The sequence below is a fragment of the Bos taurus genome, chromosome 20 (assembly GCF_002263795.3).
Source record: "Bos taurus isolate L1 Dominette 01449 registration number 42190680 breed Hereford chromosome 20, ARS-UCD2.0, whole genome shotgun sequence".
Lineage (NCBI taxonomy): Eukaryota > Metazoa > Chordata > Mammalia > Artiodactyla > Bovidae > Bos > Bos taurus.
This window is the reverse complement of record NC_037347.1, coordinates 62,267,091-62,292,044: the sequence shown is the minus strand read 5'-3', so window position 1 is coordinate 62,292,044 and position 24,954 is coordinate 62,267,091. Positions and strand designations below refer to the sequence as shown.

Genomic DNA, 24,954 nt, shown 5'->3' with positions numbered 1-24,954 from the left:
CCCAGTGCACCAGCCCCAAGCATCCAGTATCGTGCATTGAACCTGGACTGGCGACTCATTTCATATATGATATTATACATGTTTCAATGTCATTCTCCCAAATCTTCCCACCCTCTCCCTCTCCCGCGGAGTCCACCTGCAATTTCAAAGATGATGTACTGTGTGTGTGCGCGGAGTGTTCTAGGTTGTGGCTCAGGAAATTGCTTTAATCAAAACCTTGGCTTCTTTGGTCATGAGTAACTAATGATACTCCATATACCATGAAAGGGGGGCACAGTACTTCATAATAAGAATACTGGCTAATATCTGATCTGTTCTAAAACCTATGGAGACATCAGGGATAAACGTGGCCCAGTTCTAGTCTGGTTTGACTTGGGCAGTATCACTCTATTACTCGGCATCTCCCTCTCACACAGGTAAGTACAGATGTTTTGCGCAACAGTTCAGAGTTAATGATGCTTCCCAGGGGGCGCTAGTGATAAAGAACCTTCCTGCCAATGCAGGAGGTGTAAGAGACATGGGTTCAATCCTTAGGTTGGGAAGATCCTCTGGAGCAACCCACTCCAGTATTCTTGCCTGGAGAATCCCATGGACAGAGGAGCCTGGTGGGCTGCAGTCCATGGGTCACAGAGAGTCGGACACGACTGAAGCGACTTAGTTTGCACAGCACAGATTCCATTGAGACCAACTAAGTATTTACATCTCTGGAAGTGTCAGGAAAGGGGCTGTAATAAAAAAAAAAAAAAAAAAAAACCTGCTTATGAAGGAGGAAGGGGTAAAAAAAGCACCAAAAAAAGCTTTCAAATCTTTCATGAGACCCACTTCTGAGAATGCAGACACGTGACAGAGATGAGCTGTGCAGGTGACTTGTCTGTGGGCAGTGAGATCGGTGGACATTCGGCGGTGATAGGGAGGGTGTCAGAGGCGCCTAGAATGCCCCGCCCCCGCCCCGGCTCCAACCAGCCAGACACCTTTGTGTAAGGCCAGCGCACATCTGAGCACAGAAACTTTGAATGAAGGTGGGAGGCAGGAACCTGGGGAACAGCACAAAGTGGAAACCCAGTGAAGGCTCTGGGTTACAGCAGTGTCTGAGCCACAGCTGCGAGCCCCTGGGATGCTAGGAAGGTGACCTGGTTACGCTCCATCTCCAACTTCCGCTCATCCACTGATGCAGAGTGAAACGTGTGATGACAAAAACAAAGACCTCCAATTTCGCTACAGTTACCAACACGCAGAGGGGATCTCAGCTTTAATTCTGAAGGCACATCCTTCCACACACCATGGAAAGGTGTAGCCTCGGATGCTAGAGACCAGGGCACAGATGAAATCAACACTCGTCTTAGTGATGCTGAATAATTTCCTGGAGGGTAGATCTCATGGCCCTGCACATCTTTTACTGCATGAAATTTTTAGTTATTCAACTGAAAAAAAATATACATTTTTCTTTCTAAAGAATAAGGAACATGAAGACATATCTTCTTTGAGAAAGTTATTCTGAGCTAATATTTTTTTTTATCCAACTAGCCTTGGACATCCTTGCTGTTTAGCCAGCCTGCAATCAGTTTATGATTTGCTGACTTCCCACTGTCATTCAGAAAGGCTTGAAAGGGGTTTACAGAAACACACACAACTTGGGCACACAGGCTTTGAATCACTATTTGCCTCTTTGATGACTATGTTTTCTTTTTAATGTTTTAACTCTCTGTAGACCAGAGGCTGTGCCCCAAATTCTATTGGGTACTTCACCAGAGTTCCCCTTCATACCATCCCTTTGGCTTAGATAAGAAAGTTCAGGGAAGGAAACAGAACGAAGAACCACCGTAGTAACCAGGGCCGGGCCGTTAATCCTTAATATTGATGATAAAGAACTCTTTTCACGTCTGTCTTTCACCTCCAGCAGAATGACCGCCAAGTCGTGCCCTTCAGCTCAAGACCCAGCCAAGCTGTCAAAAATGTGATACGAGAGCCGCACCTCAAATTGGTTTTTATTTTTAACACATTAAACTTAAAACTGGAGGTTGTTAAATTGTTCCAAGTATATAGAGATAGAAATCCAAAAGAGAAGACGGGTTCAAAGTCATTGAACTTTAAATTGCCACCAGAAATAATCTGATTTTCTTTATCTTACCCTTTCACTGTCCTTCCACCCCTTTCAGCTTCTGTGTGAGAGTTCCTGGTGTGTTTCTTTATGAAACTGTTTTATTCCCCAAAGCTGCTCTCATCCACATCATTACTTTCAATGGTCCAGAAAGTGTGAGAATCAAGGGAACTTTTTTCACAGCCTCACGACCATTACATCCTCATGGTTTGTCTAAATGGTGGCCACTATATTATTTCTGACCGATCTTCTCCTTCTGTATTTTGAGGTCCCTGAATTTATAACCATCTCCATCCTACATGCTCTTACCATCCCACAAACATCTCCACCAAGACTGTGCTACTGGAGAAACTTCCATCATCAGAGTTGGGATGAAAGATCTAAGTGACTTTCAGACCCGTCTACATGAGCTTAGTACAATACACACTCACCCCGTAGCCTTTTTTTCTGGAAATTGTGCAGGGTATTCAATTTAGATCAGCACATGAATATGTTAGGTTTGTGTGGAAAGAATGAACGGAGCTGTTTGTCAAGGCTCAGAACTGCTTTCACCGTGGGTCTCTCTGTTGATAGAAGTATAATTAGACAACTGTCCAAGTCGGCCCACCTCTCCCAGGATCCATTGGGCTCACGATGACTGGTCAGCTCTGTCTTGGTTTCTTTTCCAGAAATTAAGGGCAGAATGATTCAATCACCTTTAAATATAGTTTAAACTATATTTATATATATAAAATATATATACGGTTTTAAATATATTTAAAAATATATACTTATTTTAAATAAATATTTTATTTATTTAAATATTTGTTTTAAATATAGTTCTGCTTAGGCCTCAGCCTCTGAGATCCTGTTTAAATTGTTCTGAGTAGGGTCTGGGCATTGGTATTTTCAAAATGAATAGCGTGGCTGGGAACCACTGGCTTGGAGTTTGTATGCATATATCTGGCAGTGATTAATAGGGATATAGAATACACTTTAAAGGGCAAAATCCTAGGAGGCCCTTAGGGCTCTGACTCCATTTGGCAGTGTCAGATATGGCATTCCCAAGGCTGACTTCCACAGGAACAAAAATAAGTCCAACTCAGGCCAGAGAGGTGCCCCGCCCCCCGACATCCTACTCACACCTGATTACTCAACAATCATCCCGTGACTCATTTTCACAGCCTACACCTTTGATCAGGCAGCTCTGAGACCTCACACAACACCTGCTCTTTTTCTACCTGTCAGATCCTACTCATCCCACTCAGTCTGGAGCCAGGTAAACAGGAGGTGGGGCAATACATGTTCCATAAATCACTATTACTAAATGAATTATGCCTCTGAGGTTCAGGGGAGATTTTAGTAGTGCTGGTATGCTTTTACTTGCCTTGTTGTTGTTGGCCAGCTGCTCAGTCGTGTCCTACTCTTTGTGACCTCATGGACTATATAGCATGCCAGGCTTTTCTGTCCATGAGATATTCCCAGACAAGAATACTGGAGTGGGTTGCCATTTCCTTCTCCAGGGGATCTTCCCAACCCAGGGATCTAACTTGTGTCTTCTGCATTGGCAGGTGGATTCTTCACCATCGATCCACTAGGGAAGCCCTTCCCTTACCTGTTATGAACAAAATGGTATGACCTTTCATTTCTGTCTGCTGCAAGCCTGTCTGTCTGCCCAGCTGTGAGGCAGGGCTGGGCCATGTTTATTTCCTTGCTATTTCCTGGTCTCTAGCATGGTACCTGCAACACAGAGGTACCTAATAGATTCTGCTAGTTGAAGACAATGAATTAAGATAACTGCATTAGTTATTATAAATGCAATGATAATCGATGTCATAGTCTTTATTGCTAACTCTACAGTTCTTACACTCTTACAGTTCTATAACAAATGAAGGTTATCAGAGCCTTATGGGTTTTTTTTTTTTTTTTAATGTTTTAGCTGAGAGCAACCTCATCTGCTGCTATTGGTATATCTGTCCTTTCTGACATACTGCTGGGCTGAAGGCAGTGCTAGTTTAGGTAAAATGGTACCTAGAAAAAAAGAGAAAAAAAAAGAAAGAAAAAAGTAGCCTATGGCTTGCCCACTACGCTTTTGATGGTAATGTCTCCCTGTCCTCTATGTTTCAACATGAGGATATAAAACTGTCTCCTCTTTAACCAATTGTGTAGCTAATTCTAGAGCATCATTATATCTGCCACACCTGGGCCCTGAATTGGTGCTGATTACACGTACAGCTCTCAGAGAACATACCTCTTTGCACACACTGCCCCTCCCCGAATCTCTACTGCTTATTGCATCCTGCAGCTCATAAACCATGAGCTCCTGTCCATAGCAAAGATGCTCAGTTTTCCCCAATCACAAACCTGAGCAGAGCTGGGGAAAAGGAGGAGAAGGGAGAGAGCATCCCATTTCTCATTCGATACACTCCAACTTCCTTTCGGTTGGATACAGGAGCCCACGCCTGCTGCGAGGTGTGCCATGTGCCCACTGGAATGAAGGGCTCAACGTGCAGGAATGTTTCTGGGCAGGGAACACTGATGACCAGAGTCACTGCTCTGGAGTAGAAGCTGGGCGCTGTGCATGCCCACAGGAGGTGTGCAGAATGTGTGGATGTGATGGAATGGAATGTGTCAAGCAAGAGTGTTCCCACACCTTTTCCTTCCCTGGACCAGACCGCTAGAGAGCATCCTGTGTCTGCCAGCTGAGCAGGGCGGTGAGCCCTGCCCCCAGCACTGGAACAGAGAAGGGATGGACAAGCACAGTGCCAGCTGGACCAGCAGGGAAAGGGGATTAGGGACATGACTTGTTCAATCTGTGTAACAAAGAGCTTACAGCAAAAATGGAGAGGAAGGGCAATATCTCATGGACTGTTTGGAGAATCTGGTGATAAGGGAGTCTAGAGAAAAGGGGTTAAGTACCAAATCTTCATCCACCACTTCAGGAGGTGAGATGAACCAGGCCTGGGTGGGGCAGGGGGTATACGTATATGTATAACTGATTCACTTTGCTGAACAGCAGAAACTAACAACATTTTCAATCAACTATATGCCAATAAAAAGAAACAAAATTGGGTCATGTGTAGTGATGTGGGTGAACCTAGACTCTGTCATACAGAGGGCTTCCCTGGTGGCTCAGAGGGTAATGAATCCTCCTGCAACGCAGGAGACCTGAGTTCGATCCTTGGGTTGGTAGATCCCTTGTAGGAGGGCATGGCAACCCACTCCAGTATTCTGGCCTAAACAATCCCCATGGACAGAGAGGAGCCTGGCGGGTTAAAGTCCAAGGGGTCGCAAAGAGTCAGACATGACTGAGCAACTAAGCACAAGCTAGTGATGTGGATGAACACAGACTGTGTCATACAGAGTGAATTAAGTCAGAAAGAGAGGAAACCAACACTGTATATTACCGTATGTATATGGAATCTAGAAAAATGGTACAGATGAACCTATTTGCAGGGCAGGAATAGAGACACAAATATAGAAGATGGACCTGTGGACCCTGTGTGGGAAGGACAGGGTGGGACAGACAGAGCAGCACTGACACATATACACCACCAAGTGTAACACAGAGAGCCAGTGGGAGCTGCTGCAGAGCACGGGGAGCTCAGCTCTCGCTCTGCGGCACCTAGGGCGTGGAGGAAGGGGTGGTAGGGAGGCTTAAGAGGGAGGGCATAGACGGATCAGTCAGTCAGTTCAGTCGCTCAGTCATTTGCAACTCTTTGTGACCCCATGAACTGCAGCACGCCAGGCCTCCCTGTCCATCACCAACTCTCGGAGCTTGCTCAAACTCACATCTATCGAGTCGGTGATGCCATCCAACCATCCCATCCTCTGTCATCCCCTTCTCCTCCCACTTTCAATCTTTCCCAACATCAGGGTCTTTTCCAATGAGTCAGTTCTTTGCATCAGGTGGCCAAAGTATTGGAGTTTCAGCTTCAGCATCAGTCCTTCCAATGAATATCCCAGATTGATTTCCTTTAGGATTGACTGGTTGGATCTTATTGCAGTCCAAGGGACTCTCAAGAGTCTTCTCCAACACCACAGTTCAAAAGCATCACTTCTTCAGTGCTCAACTTTCTTTATAGTCCAACTCTCACATCCATACATGACTACTGGAAAAACCATAGCTCTGACTAGATGGACCTTTGTTGGCAAAGTAATGTCTCTGCTTTTTAATATGCTGTCTAGGTTGGTCATAATTTTTCTTGCAAGGAGCAAGTGTCTTTTAATTTCATGTCTGCAGTTACCATTTGCAGTGATTTTGGATATATGTATATGTGGGCTTCCCTGGTAGCTCAGACGGTAAAGCATCTGCCTACAATGCGGGAGACCCGGGTTCAATCCCTGGGTTGGGAAAATTCCCCCTGGAGAAGGAAATAGCAACCTACTCCAGTATTCATGTCTGGAAAATCCCATGCACCGAGGAGCCTGGGGGCTACAGTCCATGGGGTCGCAAAGAGTCGGACACGACTGAGCGATTTCACTTTCACATACTTACATATATATGTATATGTAATATATATGTATACTTACAGCTGATTCACAATGTAGTACAGCAGAAACGGACACAACACTGTAAAGCAATTATCCTCCAAACAGAAAACAAAGAGGGCATGGGATTTCATGTTACTTTTTCTGTGATCTCTGACCTCTGGAGGAGGCGCCCTTTAGTGATTAGACAATGATGGGGCGGAAAGTGACAAAATTAGTGAATATCTACAGCTGTGACGGTAAGTTACATGGGGAGTGTCCCATTTGCAGTTCTGTCTTCAAAGTGAGATTTGGACGTTCTGTCTTCTATACTTAGAATTCAGAAGCGACAAATCTTTTCTAGTGATAAATGACATCTCTGACTTGGACAAAAGCTTCAATAAATAATTAACCTTGAAAATGGAGAATAGTTGTTCTTTCCACGGAGGATATTCGCTGGCACCCAAAATAGATATGAGGACAGTGTCAGCCAGTATATGTTTTTCCTCTCTTTGAAAACAGTTTTGGAACTTCTTTAATCTGGTAAGATTTAGTTGGAATCTAAACAAGGATTTCTCAATAGGCGTAGAGAGACTCTTTAGTTCTGAAGTAACAAATACATGTTTTTTGGTGTGTGTTAGCTGTCCTTGAAGGCTCCTGGTGCATAAACTCGTCAATTCTAATTTACTATGAGTGACTTGAGATATAAAGAAAGGGTGGTGTAAATCCTTGGAGCTTTTAAGCAACTCAAGTTCATCCACTCATTCAGCCTAGGACATTTACAGCTTGTACTTCAATCACTTCATCAGGAAGCTATTTTTTAAATGAAAGTTAAAATTTGAATTGTTGCCATGCACTGAAAAAGGTAACCAGCTGAGACACTGCTCACTTAAGAAAAATTTGATTGCTCAAAATTGTGCCAGTTTTCCAGTCATTTTTTTAAGTGGAATAAACCTGTTGATGTAATCACAACGAAGCAGAGAAAGAAAAGATTCCAAATTAGTGGTAGCTATACAAACATTCTCCTCATTTCAATAACAGGTATCACAGAGAAAAAAAATGGAAACAGACTATTCAGCGCGTATGCGATTGAAGACCAAGACAGATTTTCCCTAAGGATAAACTCACAGTTCCTCTTCACTATAATAAAACAAGCTTCCATCTATTTTTAAGGTAAACTGTTTGTTAAAAGAGTCATTAAAACAAATTCCATCAACAATTCCAAAAGCTATTAGAATTAAATATTTAGACTAAATCTTCAAGGACCAAAAGGGAGTATTTGCAATTTAATGCAAAAATAAATACCACCTGACACACCAGTTATGTTCATTAGTTTGTTTCAGCTCCGGTGCCTCTAATGAAATTTAATTAAATTGATTTGGCTACTTAAAGGTACAGTATACGTAAGGATAAGTCTTTCACAGTATGTACCATCTTTTAAGGGCTCCCCAGGTGGCGCTAGTGGTAAAGAACCCGACTATCAATGGAGGAGACACAAGAGACTTGTGTTTAATCCCTGGTTCAGGAAGATCCCCTGGGAGAGGGCATGGCAACCCACTCCAATATGCCTGCTTGGAGAATCCCATGGACAGAAGAGCCTATTGGGTTCCAGTTCATAAGGTTGCAAAGAATCAGACATGATGAAGCGACTTTACACGCACACATCATCTTTAGCAAACATTGAGTAAATCCATCTTAGGAATTCAATTTATCACCATTGAACTAATTCTAAAGAACCGATATCACTAAGAAGATTTGACAAGCTAGAAAGAAACTGATATAATTTGGTCAAGAAAGTATGTCGTGGTTAACTACCAGGAGTTTACTAGTACCAAACGGAAGCATGGTGGGATCTCTCAAAATGAGGTTTTTATTAAGAACTGGGTACAGCGATCAAGAGGACTGTTGCCATCAGCATGTGCATAACATTCTCGGGCATAAACATCTTGGTAGACTTTTCTCTCATTTTCCCACTTTGTAATAGAAACTGTTTTTCACTTGGACCCATGTCTCAGCCTCTCTTGGTGGGAGATTTGGCCACGTGACTAAGCTCTGAAAGTATTTACAAAGGCATCCCCCACCCCCACTTTAAAAAAAAAAAAAAAGGATGCCTTTCCCCACCCTTTTCCACTGGAACGTGGACAGGTTGAGGTCAAGGAGGAGAATTCAGGTGAGGGCAACCCTCCAGAGATGGTGATCACAGAGTTTGAAGGAGCCAAAACCCTGGTCCGAGAGGTGTGATACCAGATCTGGACAATTAGACTCCAGTGTGACAGGGTGTGATTGGCTAAATAATATGCTCCCCCCACCAAAGATACCCATATCCTACTTACCTAGAATCTGTGACAGGCTACATTATGTAGCAAAGGGACTCTGCAGGTGTGGTGAAGTTAAAGCTCTTGAAAGAGGGAGATTACACTGAATTATCCAAGTGGGCCCAATGCAGCCACAAGGGTCTTCAAAGAGAGATACAGGAGGCAGGCATTCAGAGAAGGTGATGTGACCATGGGAGCAGAGACAGAAAATCAGAGAAGCCATGCTGCCTGCTTAGACGATGGAGGAAGGGGGCAAAAGGCCAAAGGGAGCGGCGGCCTCTATAAGCTGGAAAAGGCAAGGAAATGGATTCTCTAGACAGCTTCAGGAGGGGGTGCATCCAGGACCAACAGTTTTTTGTTTTTAACTTTAATATTATATTTATTTAATCCCATATATCTAAAATATGGGATTTTAAAATCTGGCCTCTCAGGCTCCTACATCCATGGGACTTCCCAGGCAAGAATACTGGAGTGGACTGCCATGACCTCCTCCAGGGGATCTTCTTGACCCAGGGATTGAACTCGAGTCTCCTGCATTGGCAGGCAATTCTTTACCAATGAGCCCAGAGAATATCTCAAAGAGGACTAATCATATTTCAAACGTTCAATAGCCAACCCCTCACTAATGGCTACCATGCTGACCCTTGGACCCCAAGGAGATCCAACCAGTCAATCCTAAAGGAAATCGACCCTGAATATTCATTGGAAGGACTGATGCTGAAGCTCCAATCCTTTGGCCACCTGATGCGAAGAGCTAACTCATTAGAAAAGACCCTGATGATGGGAAAGATTGAGGGGAGGAGGAGAAGGGAGTGACAGAGGATGAGACGGTTGGGTGGCATCACTAATTCAATGGACATGAGTTTGAGCAAGCTCTGGGAGATGGTGAAGGACAGGGAAGCCTGGTGTGATATAGTCCATGGGCTGCAAAGAGTCAGACATGACTTAGCGACTCACTGACAGCAACACAACAATGCTGAAAATCTCAGCTCCAGACTTAAAGAGAGGACAGGGAGAAGCAGGTGAGGCAGGTATAGGAACTGGGCAGGGATGACAGAAGAAAGGAGTCAAATCCCCTTCTTGGCTCCTCTTCTTTTTGTCCCCAACCCCAGCTGCGGGAGTTCCCCAAAGCTCCACTTTACTCACTGCAGAGCCAACCCTTTGATTTCAGCCCAGTGAAACCTACTTTGCACTTCTGCCCTCAAGAACTGTTCAGATCATGAATTTGTGTTTAAGCCACCGAGTTTGTTGTAATCTGTTAATGCAGCAATAGGAAACTAACAGAGGGTGATTAATTTCTAACTGCTGTAAGCCATGTTTATTTGGGGTGCGAGACACAACTGATTAGACCCGAGGACAACTTTAGATGATTAAATACTTGCAACAAGGTATGTGACAGGATGTTAACATAATTTTCTTCCATTGCCTGTGTTTTGGCTAAGGTCCCAAAGCAGGGAACAACAGATGCCCCATTGTTCCACATATATTCTCAAAGTAAAAAATTAGATCATCCATTCACCCTTGTGGACGTAGGGGATAAAATAAGGTTCTGCAGTATAACACATGCCCCACCTCCAGATTACATGAGTTTAGGCTGAGAGTTCACTAGTGGGTGGAGAACGTTGGTGGCGAGGGCTTCCTTGAAGGCAGTTGATGGGCTGGGCATTCCCCAGCCTATCCCCCATCTCCTGAAGCCTGGGAAGTGAGCTCCTTATTTTGCCTGGCCACGGGCTCTCTGGTGTTTGGGGGTTGTAGGAATTACCATGATCAGGGTGAAGCACAGACTCAGTGCCAGAGGTGGACCAACCATGCAGCTCAAGAAGCTTAGGTTTCAGGATCGTCCACTGCATGAGCCCCCTCCAAGGCTGTAGAAAATTTTATATTTATAAAGTATATTCTTCTTAAACAGGAATTCCCACACTAAGCTACGGGGTGGAAAATGTCTATCTGCTCTGGTCTCAGTGCAGGATAGTGGAAGCCTTAGGCGCATGGAGAGCCTGGAGCAGTTAGCTGGAAGACGTCAGGTCCAGGCCAGCGGTCCTCAGCTGGAGGTTGGTATTAAGTACCGAGCCCACCTGCCAATGTAGGAGACATGAGAGATTCAGATTCGATTCCCGGGTTGGGAAGACCCCCTGGAGGAGGGCACAGCAACACACCCCAGTATGCCTGCCTGGAGAATCCCACAGGCAGAGGAGCCTGGCAGGCTACGGTCCATAGGGTTGCAAAAGTTGGACACGACTGAAGCGACTAAGCATGCATGCATGAGCAAACCACACCACTGTCCTCATGAGAGAAGGAGCCAGCACATGGGCATCTGTTGTAGGCCGGGTATACCAAGGCCAGGGTACAATCGTGTGGCCAGGGTCTCTCTCCTCTCTGCTGATCCCCCTTTCCTGGCAGAGCCTGGGAGGAGGGTGGGGGTGCAGGGCACTGGGACACAAGAAGGAATAGCTTATGAGAGAGGAAGCAGGTGAGGTAGGAAGAGACAATAAACTGATCACGTCCTTTCTCCCCAAGCAAATGAAAGCGCTCTTAGATGTAGCTCATCCCATCTACTAGAAGAAGGAAGGGTGAGCTTGAGTGTATTGCCTAAAGTAACAAGAATGGTGGTAGATTTACATTAAACTTAGCTTTTTTTCTAATTCAAAGGGACATGTACCCTAAAGTTCATAGTGTCACTATTCACAGTAGCCAAGAAATGGAAGAAACCTAAGTGTCCATGAACAGATGAATGGATAAAAAAAGATGTGGTACATATATACAAGGAATATTTGTTGTTTAGACACTAAGTTGTTTCTGACTCTTTGTGACCCCAGGGACTGTAGCCTGTCAGGTTCCTCTGTCCATGGGATTTCCTAGGCAAAAATACTGGATTGGGTTGCCATTTACTTCTCCAGGGGATTGTCCTGACCCAGAGATCAAACCGGCAACTCCTGCATTGGTAGGTGGATTCTTTACCGCTGAGCCACCTGAGAAACCCACAGGGAATATAGACCAGCCCTAAAAAGAAGGAAATAATGCCGTTTGCAGCAATATGGATGGACCCAGAGAATCTCATACTAAGTGAAGTCAGTTAGAGAAGGACAAATATGATGTCACTTACAGATGGAATCTTAAAAAATGATACAAATGAACTTATTTACAAAACAGAAATAGACTCACAGACACAGAAAACAAATTTATGGCTACCAAAGTAGAAATGGGGGAATAAATTAGAAGTTTGAAATTAATGGATACACACTGTTAAATAGAAAAATAGATAAATAACAAAATAAGGTCCTATTGTATAGCATAGGGAACAATACTCAGTGCCTTATAATAACCTATAATGGAAAAGAATCTAAATGAGAATATAAACATGAAAGTGATAGTCACTCAGTCACGTCCAACTCTTTGCAATCCCACAGACTGTAGCTCGCTAAGCTCCTCTGTCCATGGAATTCTGCACTGCAGGCAGATTTTTTTTTTTTTTTTCTACCATCTGAGCCACCAGGGAGGTCCTCAAAATACTGGAGTGGGTAGCCATTCCTTTCTCCAGGGGATCTTCCTGATCCAAGGATCAAACCCAGGTCTCCCACATTGCAGGAGGATCCTTTACCGGTGGCTCAGTGGTAAAGAATCTACCTGCAGTGAAGGAGTTGCAGGAGACGTGGGTTCAGTCTTTGCATTGGGAAGATCCCCTGGAGGAGGGCATGGCAACCCACTCCAGTATTCTTGCCTGGAGAAACCCATGGACAGAGGAGCCTGTCCGTGGTGCTGCTACAGTCCATGGGGGTCACAAAAGAGTTGGACACGACTTAGAGGCTAAACAACAGTATATACACGTATAACTGAGTCACTTTGTTGTACACTTGAAACTAACACAACATTGAAAATCAACTTCAGTTCCAAAAAAAGAAAAGTTTAGTGAGTTTTCTAGTTCCCAATTCAATCCTTTTCCCCTGCTTTTGTCTCTGGGGTACTTTTGGAAGTTCTGATTTAAAATGTTACAGTAAAGCCACCTGGGAGAGCAGAGGCAGAAAGGAAACATTGAACTTAGATGCTGCTTGGGTAGAATTTCCCCAGCTGGGAGGTCCAGCCCCGCAGCAGCTCTAACTTAGTCACTTCTTGTTTAGCAACTGCCATGTGCATCGATTTCCACTTCTGCAAAATTGATTTTTGCTTCTGTTCCCATTTGTGCCTTTGTTTTTGGACAGATATCATATGATGAGTGTCTGAGAATGGTCTCTGAGAGGTCAGCGGACCTCATGAAGGAGGGCCTTATTTGTCAATACAAAAATCAACACGCAAACACCCAGATTTATGGAGGAGACAGCATCATCACCGAGTTTAACCTCAGCCTCTTTGTTTCCTACCCGAGCTTGATGTGCATGATTTAGAAAAGAACTCGAGCTACAGCTGTAAGTCTGGAGGACACAGCATCCAGATTATTTAAGAGCCTGACCGTAATTATGACTGATTCACGTTGTCGTAGGGTAGAAACCAACACAACAGTGTAAAGCAATTTTCCTCTAATTATGGAAAATTACATTATCATATATAAAATAGATAGTCAACAGGAATTTGCTGTATGGCTCAGGAAACTCAACTAGGGGCTCGATATCAACCTGGAGGGGTGGGGTGGGGAGAGAGATGGGAGGGGATATATGTACACCTATGGCTGATTCATGTTGAGGTTTGACAGAAAGCAACAAAATTCTGTAAAGCAATTATCCTTCAATAAAAAATTAATTAATTAAAAAATGCAAGAAAGAAGACTGTGATCAAAAGTTTTCATGTGCTTCCAGTCATTTCTTGGTGAAGAATTTTCCAGTACAGTAGAAAGATGAATAAATTCCTGGTGGGCAATTTCCTTGATAGAATGACAGCTCTACATTCAGTCATTTATTTCTATAGAGGATTTACTGCTTTTCCATCACCACCTTAAATACGCACCAAGGAAAAACATCTATTTATTCTCAAGATGGCAACATGCTACAGCAAGTATAAAAGTATTTCTTGCTCCTTTTGCTGCAAAGCTTTGAGATCAAAGTTTTGAATTTTGATCATCTTGTGTGTTTTCCTGGACAATATTTCAAGATATCTTTCTAGTTCTCGCTGCAATCCAGTATTGATTTTTAAATGTCCAGCAAGGGAGAGTGATGAGGGACGTGAAATGTGAACCGTGACTTCAATTCACAGGGATCAGGACCACTGACTCACCGAGGTACAGAGGCCAGTTTCCTGGAAGCAGCGAAAGACGCCGTGAGCACCGTGTCCACTCGCTCACCCGCTGTGGTTTGGTCATTTGAGGAAATCTGCAGGCCTCCCTTCCCTATCCATAATTACTTATTGATTTCTCGTTTTGTGAGTGCAACAGTGGTGGGACCAATGTAATGAATCCCATGGCAGTAGGAAAAGAGAGTCCTGAGTGATTCAGGCCGTGAAGGGCATGACTTCACTCGATCAAAGCTCATTATTCACTGGCTGAATGGTACCTGTGGCCTGAGAGTCTGTCTTCCCGACAATAAAAGGAAGGACATTTAAAGATTAGTTTTATGCTTTGTTTCTCTCATCCAGATGGCAACAGTGAATACAATATCTCTATCCACAGAAAGACTACCTTGTTCGGTTTCAAGTTTTCAAGCACAGGTGGTTTGGCATTCTTTGAGACATAAGCTCACCGAGCAAGATCCCAAGGGGTAAGGGTAGGAGGGTTGGTGGGGGAGTGGGGAGGGGAGGCATGGGAGGGTCAAGGGGTGTTGGGGAGGGGTAGGAGGGTGGGGGACCCCACAGGACCACAACTATAGAAACACAAGGCCATGACTATTCATGGGGGAGAATGAGTCTGGTTTCTAAGCTTGGTGACCATCAGCAGAGTTTGATTCTGATATCTGATCTGTCTTTGATCTGATCCCTGCATTTATGAACAAAGGACTTTGCTCATAGAGTGGCTGAGTAGATGCTGTTCTTTCTGGAGCTCTTTGCAATACTTAGAGCAAAATAATGAACCTAAGCATTATAAGCTGAACGCCGGAAAAATTGTCTCTCTCTACTTGACAACAGGGGCTGCCCCGATGCTGTGTCCTGGCCTTAAGTTCTAAGTTTTGCACAGTGATGAAAATGTAACTTTCAATTTTTAGGTTTTGCTTTTTTGATAGCTGTAGTAATAATAAATGTTGCCATCCCTACAATTGAAAAGGGATGATCTTGTGGAGACATGATGACTGGCTTCAAAAATGGGAAGGCTATCCTACAGAAGAGAAAGTAGATTTTTCAGTATAGCATTGGAGGACAGATAGTACACATACAGAGATTTTTACTTCATATAAGAGTTCTGAAAAATCATAGCCACTCAAAAATGGAATAATATGCCCCCTTAGTGATTTGCAATGGATAATTAAAATACTTGGTTAGCCAGAAAGTTTGGGTTTTTCTACATGACGTTACAGAAAAATCAGAATAAACTTTGGCTAACCCGACATTTGAACAAAAGGAAATGACTCCTGGAGCTGATTGGACACCTTCCTTCTTTTAGTAAAATAACTCCCTCCTCCTGCCACCAAGCTTTAGCAGGGTTCCTGGTGGCTCACTTTTCCTACCCTCCCTCACAGCTGGGTACGTGGCTGTGGCCACATGATTGAGTTCTTGGTCGTGGCAGGGGAGCAAAAGGTTGGTTCCTTTTGCATCACACACTTCAGAGAACATCACCTGCCCTCACTTTTCCTTCGGGCTGCAATGAGAGGGGAAGAGCTCAGTTAGGGAGCTTGGTACACACAGGCAATGATGATACCCTAGTACAAGGCACGATAACAAGACAGATCCCAGGGTCACCGCTGACTCTGGACCACCTGACCACCTGCCTAACCAGGTACAGGCCCATGCAACAGAAAGGGATACCTGTTTAGCTTGCGTTTCTGAATTTTTGAGTCTCCCTGTTAAGAGTAACTTAGCCTGTATCCCAAACAATATAACTATATATTTTTTTGAGATGTGCATATGATTAAGGTATTATGTAAGGGTTTATAAGAAATGCTTTCTGCAATTTTATAATTCTATGTCCCCATCTCACCCTCCCCTCAAATTTATCTCCTTTCTTTCAAAACCAGTGGTCCCAACAAACCCTACCATCATCAAACATAATCACACTGCCAGTCATGACTGCAACTTTTTTTTAAGTACCAGTGTTCAAAAAGTCAAGAACTTTTGATCGCCTGCTTTCCTTTTAGCCCTCTATCAAGTCTGCTCCAAGGCTCACCTTCTTTCCGTTTAGAAAACATCCTCTGCAAAAATACAGATGATTAAGATATTTGAAACTTCTCTTTGTGGTTATCTAATCTTAAGGACTTTTTTAAGGTGATGCATTATTTAGCCTTTGTGTGATAACATTCTTCTGTTTCTTTTCCTTTAGGGGAGAAAAATCAGAAGTCCAGGCCTCACTGAAGTTGAAGGTTTGGATGATGCAAATCTGCTTTGGCTCACAATGTGTCTGGACTCCAACATATTGTGGTCAGTACACCCAGCCAAAAGAATATTCTGATTTATTAAATGGATCTCTAATGAAATAAAGTAGTTGAGCTAAGGAAATGTGGTTCTGGCCTCTGTGCTTGGGTGCTAAGGAGGAGAGAAGCCAACGACAGGTGGACCTTTAATTCCGTTCCATAGATATGCCATTGTTATTTCACTTTACATCTATCTACTTGTGTTTTTCCCTCTTGTCCATAACGCTCTTTTCCTCTTATCTCCTAATTCATGCAAACTCTATAGATTCTTCAAGATTTTTCTCTGTAATTTTCTTGCCCTTAATTTATCCAGTAAATCCACAATACGTAAATCTGAACCAATGCAGTTGCCAATCACTGTTCCATATTTCACTTTCAGCCACAATGGCTGCTCTACATGTCACGTTTTCTTTGGAACTCTTCCTTTCTTGAGCCTATAATAGTATTTAATAAACAGATTGGAAAGACGAATAATTATAGATATGGATCAGGCATTTAGAAAATGATCTCTCAACTATCAGTGAAGAACAAAATAGAAATCTATTGCCTCACTGATTAAAAACTATTCGTAAGGATGAATGAATTTGGATTTTCTCACCACAGGACCTTTCAAAAAGAAAAGCTTTTGTGAATTTTGAGCTTTGCCATTGTAGCACTTACACTGAGCACAAAGTCCTCATTTCATTTTGCAACTGCACAATTTGGAAATCATTAAGAACAGCTCTTTCTCAATATTTTAAAATCATGGATCAACCAAAAACATCACCTTCAGCTTCTCCAGCCTGTCTTTCTCGAATCTCCTCACATTAAGACACATTTTAAACCCTCTTTAGCTCCTGAGTTTTAGCACCATTACATTTCTGACAACATACTCTTTTTTTTTTTTTCCCTCATGGCAAGCGAAAGACAATTATACTTTCTGAACCCTACTACCAACACAGAAAAAACTAAAATGGAAAACTCATACTACGATTCAACAAATAACTTGTGGAGTCTCTAAAAGCCGTTTCCCTTCAATGCACAGAAGTATGAGAAGGTATATTCCAGCAAAGAAATGGTTGGAATTCAGGGGAAGTGGAGTTTATTCGAGGCAGTAATATTTCCTTGAACTTCCAGAGCCACTGATTCAGAACGTCCAGCTCTTTTCTAATTTATAGTGTGTTCTTCGTGTCTGGCTGCCTGTTTAGCTGAAGGATCCTGTCCCTGGAGGGAATTCATTTGACTTCTGAAAGAGTCCCAGAAGGAACTAAGGGATGTGCATTTCAAATAAAACAGGCAGAATGGAACTCAAAACACTTTAGACAAATAGCAAGATATTTAGGAAAGGATATAATTAATCCAGAACACTTCTGCAATATTTCAGCCTAAACATACTTCCTCTTAAGGAACAAAAAATCTTGAAAGAGATTTCTGAACTATATGGGCTAAACTTTAAACTGAAGTACAAAGCAAAGCTTACAGGAAATAGGAAGACCTTGGAGAAATCTAGAAATATACTCTAACTTAGTAGAGTCAGTTATTAAATATTTAACTTTCTCCCACAGGCTTAGAAAAAGATCAATTTTCCCTCTGGCAAGATGGATCTCACCCTCTCTTACCCCTCTGAGCCTCTTGCTGTGGCCCCACCTCCCATCCCAAGACTGGGATGCTGGGGACCAAGGTGGCAGTGATTCTTGGCTCCCATGAATCCATGCAGGCTGCCAGGGGAGGCGAGGAGGTGCTCTGGGAAGTTGATGATGAAGCCCTATTCATGCTTTCCGAATCCCTATGGAGACCAATGTCTACTCTGTTCTCCGTGCCTATCAGTGACGTTCTCTGCTCCATTTGTTAACTCAAATCTAACCTGAGAGCTCTGATCATTGAAACAACTCACATATGCTGTGTGGTAACAACAAAACAGTACCTTCTGGGGGACACTGTTAACAGAACTCTTTGCTCCAAACCAAAAAAGAAAAGTTGCGCATCCTTTGTTTACGAACGTGTGGGAAAGAATCATATAATCAAAATTTCCAGATGTGACCTCTTTGCTTTAGGTTATGTTTCTAAACTATTTTGGGGAGGAAGTCCCCTTTGAAATGTATGACATAAATTTCTGCCTGCCTCCAGGGAGTCTTGTGAGCAAACGCCCAGCCTCTTCCTACGATCTACGACCGTCATTAGGATTATCAGCCCTTCACCTGCGTGTGAACCGGTCGGTGTCTTGGAGGCGGAACTCAGGTCTCAGTATTCCTAGGTTGCAAGACTTCTCAGTCTCCTGAACTGCCTTTTACCTTTTTTTTGTCTCCTCTCCACAATGACTTCAGTTATTTATTGGCACTTATTGATGTTTCTGTGTGAGAGTGTGTGCAAAATCCCTCAGTTCATTGCTTTTTAGTCTCTCATACAATGTAGAAGCTCAGACACAAACTTATTTGTCTTGAAGGTAAGACTCCATGGTTATAGGTCTGTCCAATCCAGAAAGTTGATGGATCTTAGGATGTATTCAGGGGACACTTAGTGACCCGTTTTTTTTGCTTCTTTACTGATTTTCTTGCTTCCCTTGTGTTTCACTTGCTCAAACTCTCAGACAAGGTTCCTTTGTATCTGTGACACATCTTGTTATGACCAAATATGGTCTTTAGGCTCAGGGTCTGTGTGCAGCTCCCGAGCCAAGAAGGTAAAGCAAACCTTACCTTTTTGTAGAGACTCCTCAGATCTCGGTACTGCCACATGCTGTTGAGGACCTGAGATGCCGCCTTGACCACCTTCGGAGAGTGTCTGATAAAGAAAAGACAGGACACACAAGTGGTGAGGAGGACAGATGGGCTTCAAATGACTTGGCAGGAAACAGCAAGAATAAAGAGAATAAAAGCCTCATGGCTTTTCTGACCCCTTTTCTTTCTCCAGTCTGGACAGTGCAAAGGATGCAGGTCACCAGTGTCCAACCTCTTTCTCCCCCCGACACCCACGGCAGGGGGCAGGATAGGGGTAGGGGGAGGAAGGTATTGTAATTTGGCAAAGAATTTTCACAATGCAAACCCAAGAGCAGTGCACTGAGTCAGAATGCAGGTCCAGTGCTGGACTAGGAAATGGAACAGAAAGAATCTTGACCAGGAAAGGCAAGATTAAGGGGTTTTAATAGCTGTGTTGTCTAACCTGTGTAGCTGGCTCAGTGGGTAAAGAATCTGCATACAATGCATACAAAAAGGAGACACAGGAGACTTGGGTTCGATCCTTGGGTTAGGAAGATCCCCTGGGGGAGGAAATGATAACCCACTCCAGTATTCTTGCCTGGGAAATCCCATGGACAGAGGAGCCTGACAGGCAGTAGAAAGGGTCGCAAAAGAGTTGGTCATGACTGAGTGCAAGCAAGGAGTAAGGAGAAAAAGATACTCATTTTCTCAGCTGAAGCGTAAGAGCTTGTATAGCATTTGCTCTTCTGCCTGAGGGGTACAGGGAACTGCTTTCCTTTTGCTAAGGAAGCCAAGCACAGGCGATTGGCATGGAGATGACCTGTGCACTCATGGGCACACGGGCTCTCTTGCATTTGTGTGGTGGAATAAGCACGGATAAAAGAATCTATAAACAAAGCCCTTCATACAATTCACTTTCTGTCCTCCAGAACAGAGTGAGAAACTAAGGTCATGTAAACCTTTGGACTAGCGGTTCTTACCATTTTTTTTTTTTTTTTTGAGTCATGGCTTTGAAATCCTTATGAATCTATCGCTAAATAATGGTTCGGTGTCAACCTGCATCTCAGATCAGACTCTAGGTTGAGACATCTGTGTTGATTCAATTCAATCTGATTCTTGGAAATCAGTTGGATGAGTGCTGAGGGCCCTGCTAACTACCTGCGGATTCTTTGCTCCAATGGGTGGAGTCCACAATCAGCCTCATGACCTGAGTGGCTGACATGGCATTGTGTCTGATCTCAAGGGCTGGCACACTTTTGCTATAAAGGGTCAGCTATCAAATATCCTTTGATTTGTGGGCCATATGGTCTTGGTTGCAGCTACTCAACTCGGCTATTGCAGGAAGAGAGGAGTCATAAATAATACATAAACGAACGGAAGTGGCTGTGTTGCAGTCAAGTGTTATTTACAAGAAAGGGTGGACGGTGGGATTTGGATCATAGCTGGCTGACCCTTGGTTTATGCAGGGACTCCTGGAGTTGGGCAGGTCGTAATCACACATGAGGACACCAGTGTGAAGTCCACCCCTGAAGCTGACTCCTGGTGCAATGGCCCACAGATTCCCCAAAGAGAACATGTGAATTGAGATCAAAACTGCTTTTAACATAAAATAGTCTTTAAAATGGAAAGTGAGCAGATGGTGAGATGGGATCAAGTTGAGGTTGGATTTGAGAGCCAGAGTAAATGGATGTGTGTGTGCTAAGTCAATTCAGCTGTGTCCAACTCTTTGTGACCCTATGGACTATAGACTGTCAGCCTTCTCCAGGCAAGAATACTGGAGTGGGTTGCCGTGCCCTCTTCCAGGGGATCTTCCTGACCCAGTGATCAAACCCACGTCTCTTATGTCTACCTTCATTGGCAGGCAGGTTCTTTACCACTAGTGCCACCTAGGAAGCAAGGACCTGAATTTTGCAATGAAATGATAGGACCTTAATACGAGATCAATTAAATGTCTGCTATTTTCCTGGGTCTTCAAGTGTGCAATGTAGAACAACTATGTTTAAGGTTTCTTCATCCATTTACTTACTGGAAACTGGAACACTATCTCTTACTCATTACTGCTGACTTGGAATTCAACCTTGTGTTTGAAAACCTCTTAGTTAATATTGTATACTTTTAAAAGAAAAAATATAGTACTCTTGTAAATTAAAAAAAATTTTTCTCCATGAGATGAACTATATATTTAAGTGAAATACATATTTTCTGTACCTAAAAGGGACAGTTGCTAAATGATTTCACATTTATGCTAGTATCATGCTCTAAATATATTGAATTTTTTTGACAGAATTCTAGATCTTTTCATGGATATAGATACAGGTACACTTTATTCTTTTTTAAACAATTGAATTATAATTGACCTACAACACTCTGTTAGTTCCTGGTGGTCTGATAGCTATATGCATTGCAAAATAACCACTATGGTAATTCTATTTACCATCTGGCACTACACAAAGTTATTACAATATTATTGACTATATCCCCCCTGCTGTGTATTTCATCCCTATGGTTCATTTATTTTACCACTGAAATTCTGTACCTTTTAATCTCCCTCACCCATTTCACTCATTGCCCCATCCCTCTCTCCTCTGGCAGCTACCTGTTTGTTCTCTATATCTTTGGGTCTGTTCCTATTGGTTATGTTTGTTCTTCTGTTTTGTTTTTCAGATTTCACATGCAAGTGAAATCATATGGTATTTGTATTTCTCTAACTTATTTCACTTAGCATAATACCCTCTAGGTCCATCTATAATGTTGAAAATGACAATATTTTATTATTTTTTATGGCCAAGTAATATTCTTTTGTGTGTGTGTGTGTATATGTATATATACACACACAGCCTTTGACTGTGTGGATCACAATAAACTGTGGAAAATTCTGAAAGAGATGGAAATACCAGACCACCTGATCTGCCTCTTGAGAAATTTGTATGCAGGTCAGGAAGCAACAGTTAGAACTGGACATGGAACAACAGACTGGTTCCAAATAGGAAAAGGAGTACGTCAAGGCTGTATATTGTCACCCTGCTTATTTAACTTATGTGCCGAGTACATCATGAGAAACGCTGGACTGGAAGAAACACAAGCTGGAATCAAGATTGCTGGGAGAAATATCAATAACCTCAGATATGCGGATGACACCACCCTTATGGCAGAAAGTGAAGAGGAACTAAAAAGCCTCTTGATGAAGGTGAAAGAGGAGAGTGAAAAAGTTGGCTTAAAACTCAACATTCAGGAAACGAAGATCATGGCATCTGGTCCCCTCACTTCATGGGAAATAGATGGGGAAACAGTGGAAACAGTGTCAGACTTTATTTTGGGGGGCTCCAAAATCACTGCAGATGGTGACTGCAGCCATGAAATTAAAAGACACTTACTCCTTGGAAGGAAAGTTATGACCAACCTAGATAGCATATTCAAAAGCAGAGACATTACTTTGCCAACAAAGATTTGTCTAGTCAAGGCTATGGTTTTTCCTGTGGTCATGTATGGATGTGAGAGTTGGACTGTGAAGAAAACTGAGTGCCGAAGAATGGATGCTTTTGAACTGTGGTGTTGGAGAAGACTCTTGAGAGTCCCTTGGACTGCAAGGAGATCCAACCAGTCCATTCTGAAGGAGATCAGCCCTGGGATTTCTTTGGAAGGAATGATGCTAAAGCTGAAACTCCAGTACTTTGGCCACCTCATGCTAAGAGTTGACTCATTGGAAAAGACTCTGATGCTGGGAGGGATTGGGGGCAAGAGGAGAAGGGGACGACAGAGGATGAAATGGCTGGATGGCATCATGGACTCGATGGACGTGAGTCTGGGTGAACTCCGGGAGTTGGTGATGGACAGGGAGGCCTGGCGTGCTGCGATTCATGGGGTCGCAAAGAGTCGGACACGACTGAGCAACTGATCTGATTTGATACATATTGTAGTAAATAATATATTTACTATGTTTATATATACAATATATACATACATATTGTAATAAATATGCTCCCCTGGTGGTTCAGATGGTAAAGTGTCCACCTGCAGTGTGGGAGACCCGGGTTTGAGCCCTGGGTTGGGAAGATCCCCTGGAGAAGGAAATTGTAGTAAATAATGCTGCAATAAACACTGAAGTTCATATACTTTTTCCAATTAGTGTTTTTTTTCTTTAGAAAACTATACAGAACTGGAATTGCTGGACCATATGGTGGTTCAATTTTTAATTTTTTGAGGACCCTCCATACTGTTTTCTATAGTGGCTGTACCAATTCATATCCCCACCAACAGTGTACAATAGTCCCCTTTTCTTCACATCTTTGCCAACACTGGTTATTTTTGTCCTTTTTAATAGCCATTCTGATAGCTGTGAGGTGACATCTCATTGTGGTTTTGACTTGCATTTCCCTGATGATCAGTGACATTGAGCATCTTTTCATGTGCCTGTTGGTCATCTGTAAGTCTTCTTTGGGGAGAAAAATGTCTTTTCAGTCTTCTGCCTAATTTTAATTGGGTTGTTTATTGAGTTGTATGATATATATATATATATAATATTATATTTATATATTTTAGATATTAACCCCTTGTTGGTTACATCATTTGTGAATTTTTTTTCCCATTCAGTAGGCTGTCTTTTCACTTTGTTGATGGTTTCCTTTGCTGTGCAAAAGATTTTAAGTTTAATTAGGTTCCCTTTGCTTATTTTTGCCCCTCTCTTCTGGTCTGCAATATCAGCTGAGAGACTTATTGGAGTTCCCCTGTGCATACTTATTTGCTTTTCTCTTGCTGCTTTTAAAATTCTGTCTTTATCTCTAATTTTTGCCATCTTAATTACAGTGTGTCTTGGTGAGGACTTCTTTGGGTTCATCTTGTTTGGGACTCACTGTACTTCTTGGACCTGGATGTCTGTTTTCCTTCCCAGGTTGGAGAAGTTTTCAGCTATTAACATTATTCCTTCAAATGAATTCTCTGCCCCTTTCTTTCTCTTTTCCTTGTGGACCCCTACAATGCCAGTATTAGTATGCTTGATGTTGTCCTAAAGGTATCTTAAACCATACTCACTTAAAAATATTTTATTTGTTTAACTTCGTTGATTTCCACTACTGTCTTCAAGTTTGCTGTTCCGTTCTTCTATATCATCTAATATACTACTCATTATTTCTAGTGTATTAAAAAAATTCAGTTATACAAAAATACTCAAAGTTATACAAGTATACTCAAAGTTACAGTTTTTCCAGGAGTCATGTACAGATATGAGAGCTGGACTATAAAGAAGGCTGAGAGCTGAACAATTGATGCTTTTGAACTGTGGTGTTGGAGAAGACTCTTGAGAGCCCCTTGAACTTCAAGGAGATCCAACCCATCAATCTTCAAGGAAATCAGTCCTGAATATTCACTGGAAGGACTGATGTTGAAGCTGAAGCTCCAATACTTTGGCCACCTGATGTGAAGAGCCAACTTACTGGAAAAGGCCCTGATGCTGGGAAAGATTGAAGGTGGGAGGAGAAGGGGACGACAGAGGATGAGATGGTTGCATGGAATCACCGACTCAATGGACATGAGTCTGGGAGACAGTCAAGGACAGGGACGCCTGGTGTGCTGGAGTCCATGGAGTCACAAACAGCCAGAAAGAACTGGGCAACGGAACAACAACAGCTGTACCCTTCAATTCTGTTTGATTCTTCCTTATATTTTCTAACTCTCTGTTAAACCTGTTACTGTGTTCATTATCCTGAGCATCTTTATGATTATGACCTTCAACTCTTTATTGGGTAGATTATTTCTACTTCCCTCAGTTCTTCTGAAGTTTTATCTTGTTCCTTTATTTGGAATATATTCCTCTGTCACTTCCTTTTGCTGTACTCTCTGTTTTTATTTCTATGTATGAAGCAGGTCTGAAGTTACACTTCCTGATCTTGGAGGAGCAGCCTTATGTAGATATCCTGTGAGGCCTGGCAGTGCACTCTCCTGCG

General features: G+C 42.8%; 1 protein-coding gene and 1 long non-coding RNA gene across 3 annotated transcripts in view; one reads left to right on the top strand and one right to left on the bottom strand.

Moving 5' to 3' along the window:
- The window catches only part of CTNND2 (catenin delta 2), a 1,099,643-nt gene that overhangs the window by 22,105 nt on the left and 1,052,584 nt on the right, over positions 1-24,954 (bottom strand). For both annotated transcript variants that reach the window (XM_005221651.5, XM_002696428.7), the window contains one exon: positions 19,016-19,100. In XM_005221651.5, the coding sequence (XP_005221708.1) occupies positions 19,016-19,100 (85 nt within the window). The remainder of the gene's footprint in view (positions 1-19,015; positions 19,101-24,954) is intronic.
- On the top strand, positions 3,171-16,420 carry LOC112443010 (uncharacterized). Its single transcript, XR_003031274.2, has 5 exons — positions 3,171-3,356; positions 3,649-3,709; positions 7,589-7,720; positions 14,422-14,543; positions 16,253-16,420. It is a non-coding gene; the product is annotated as an uncharacterized lncRNA (long non-coding RNA).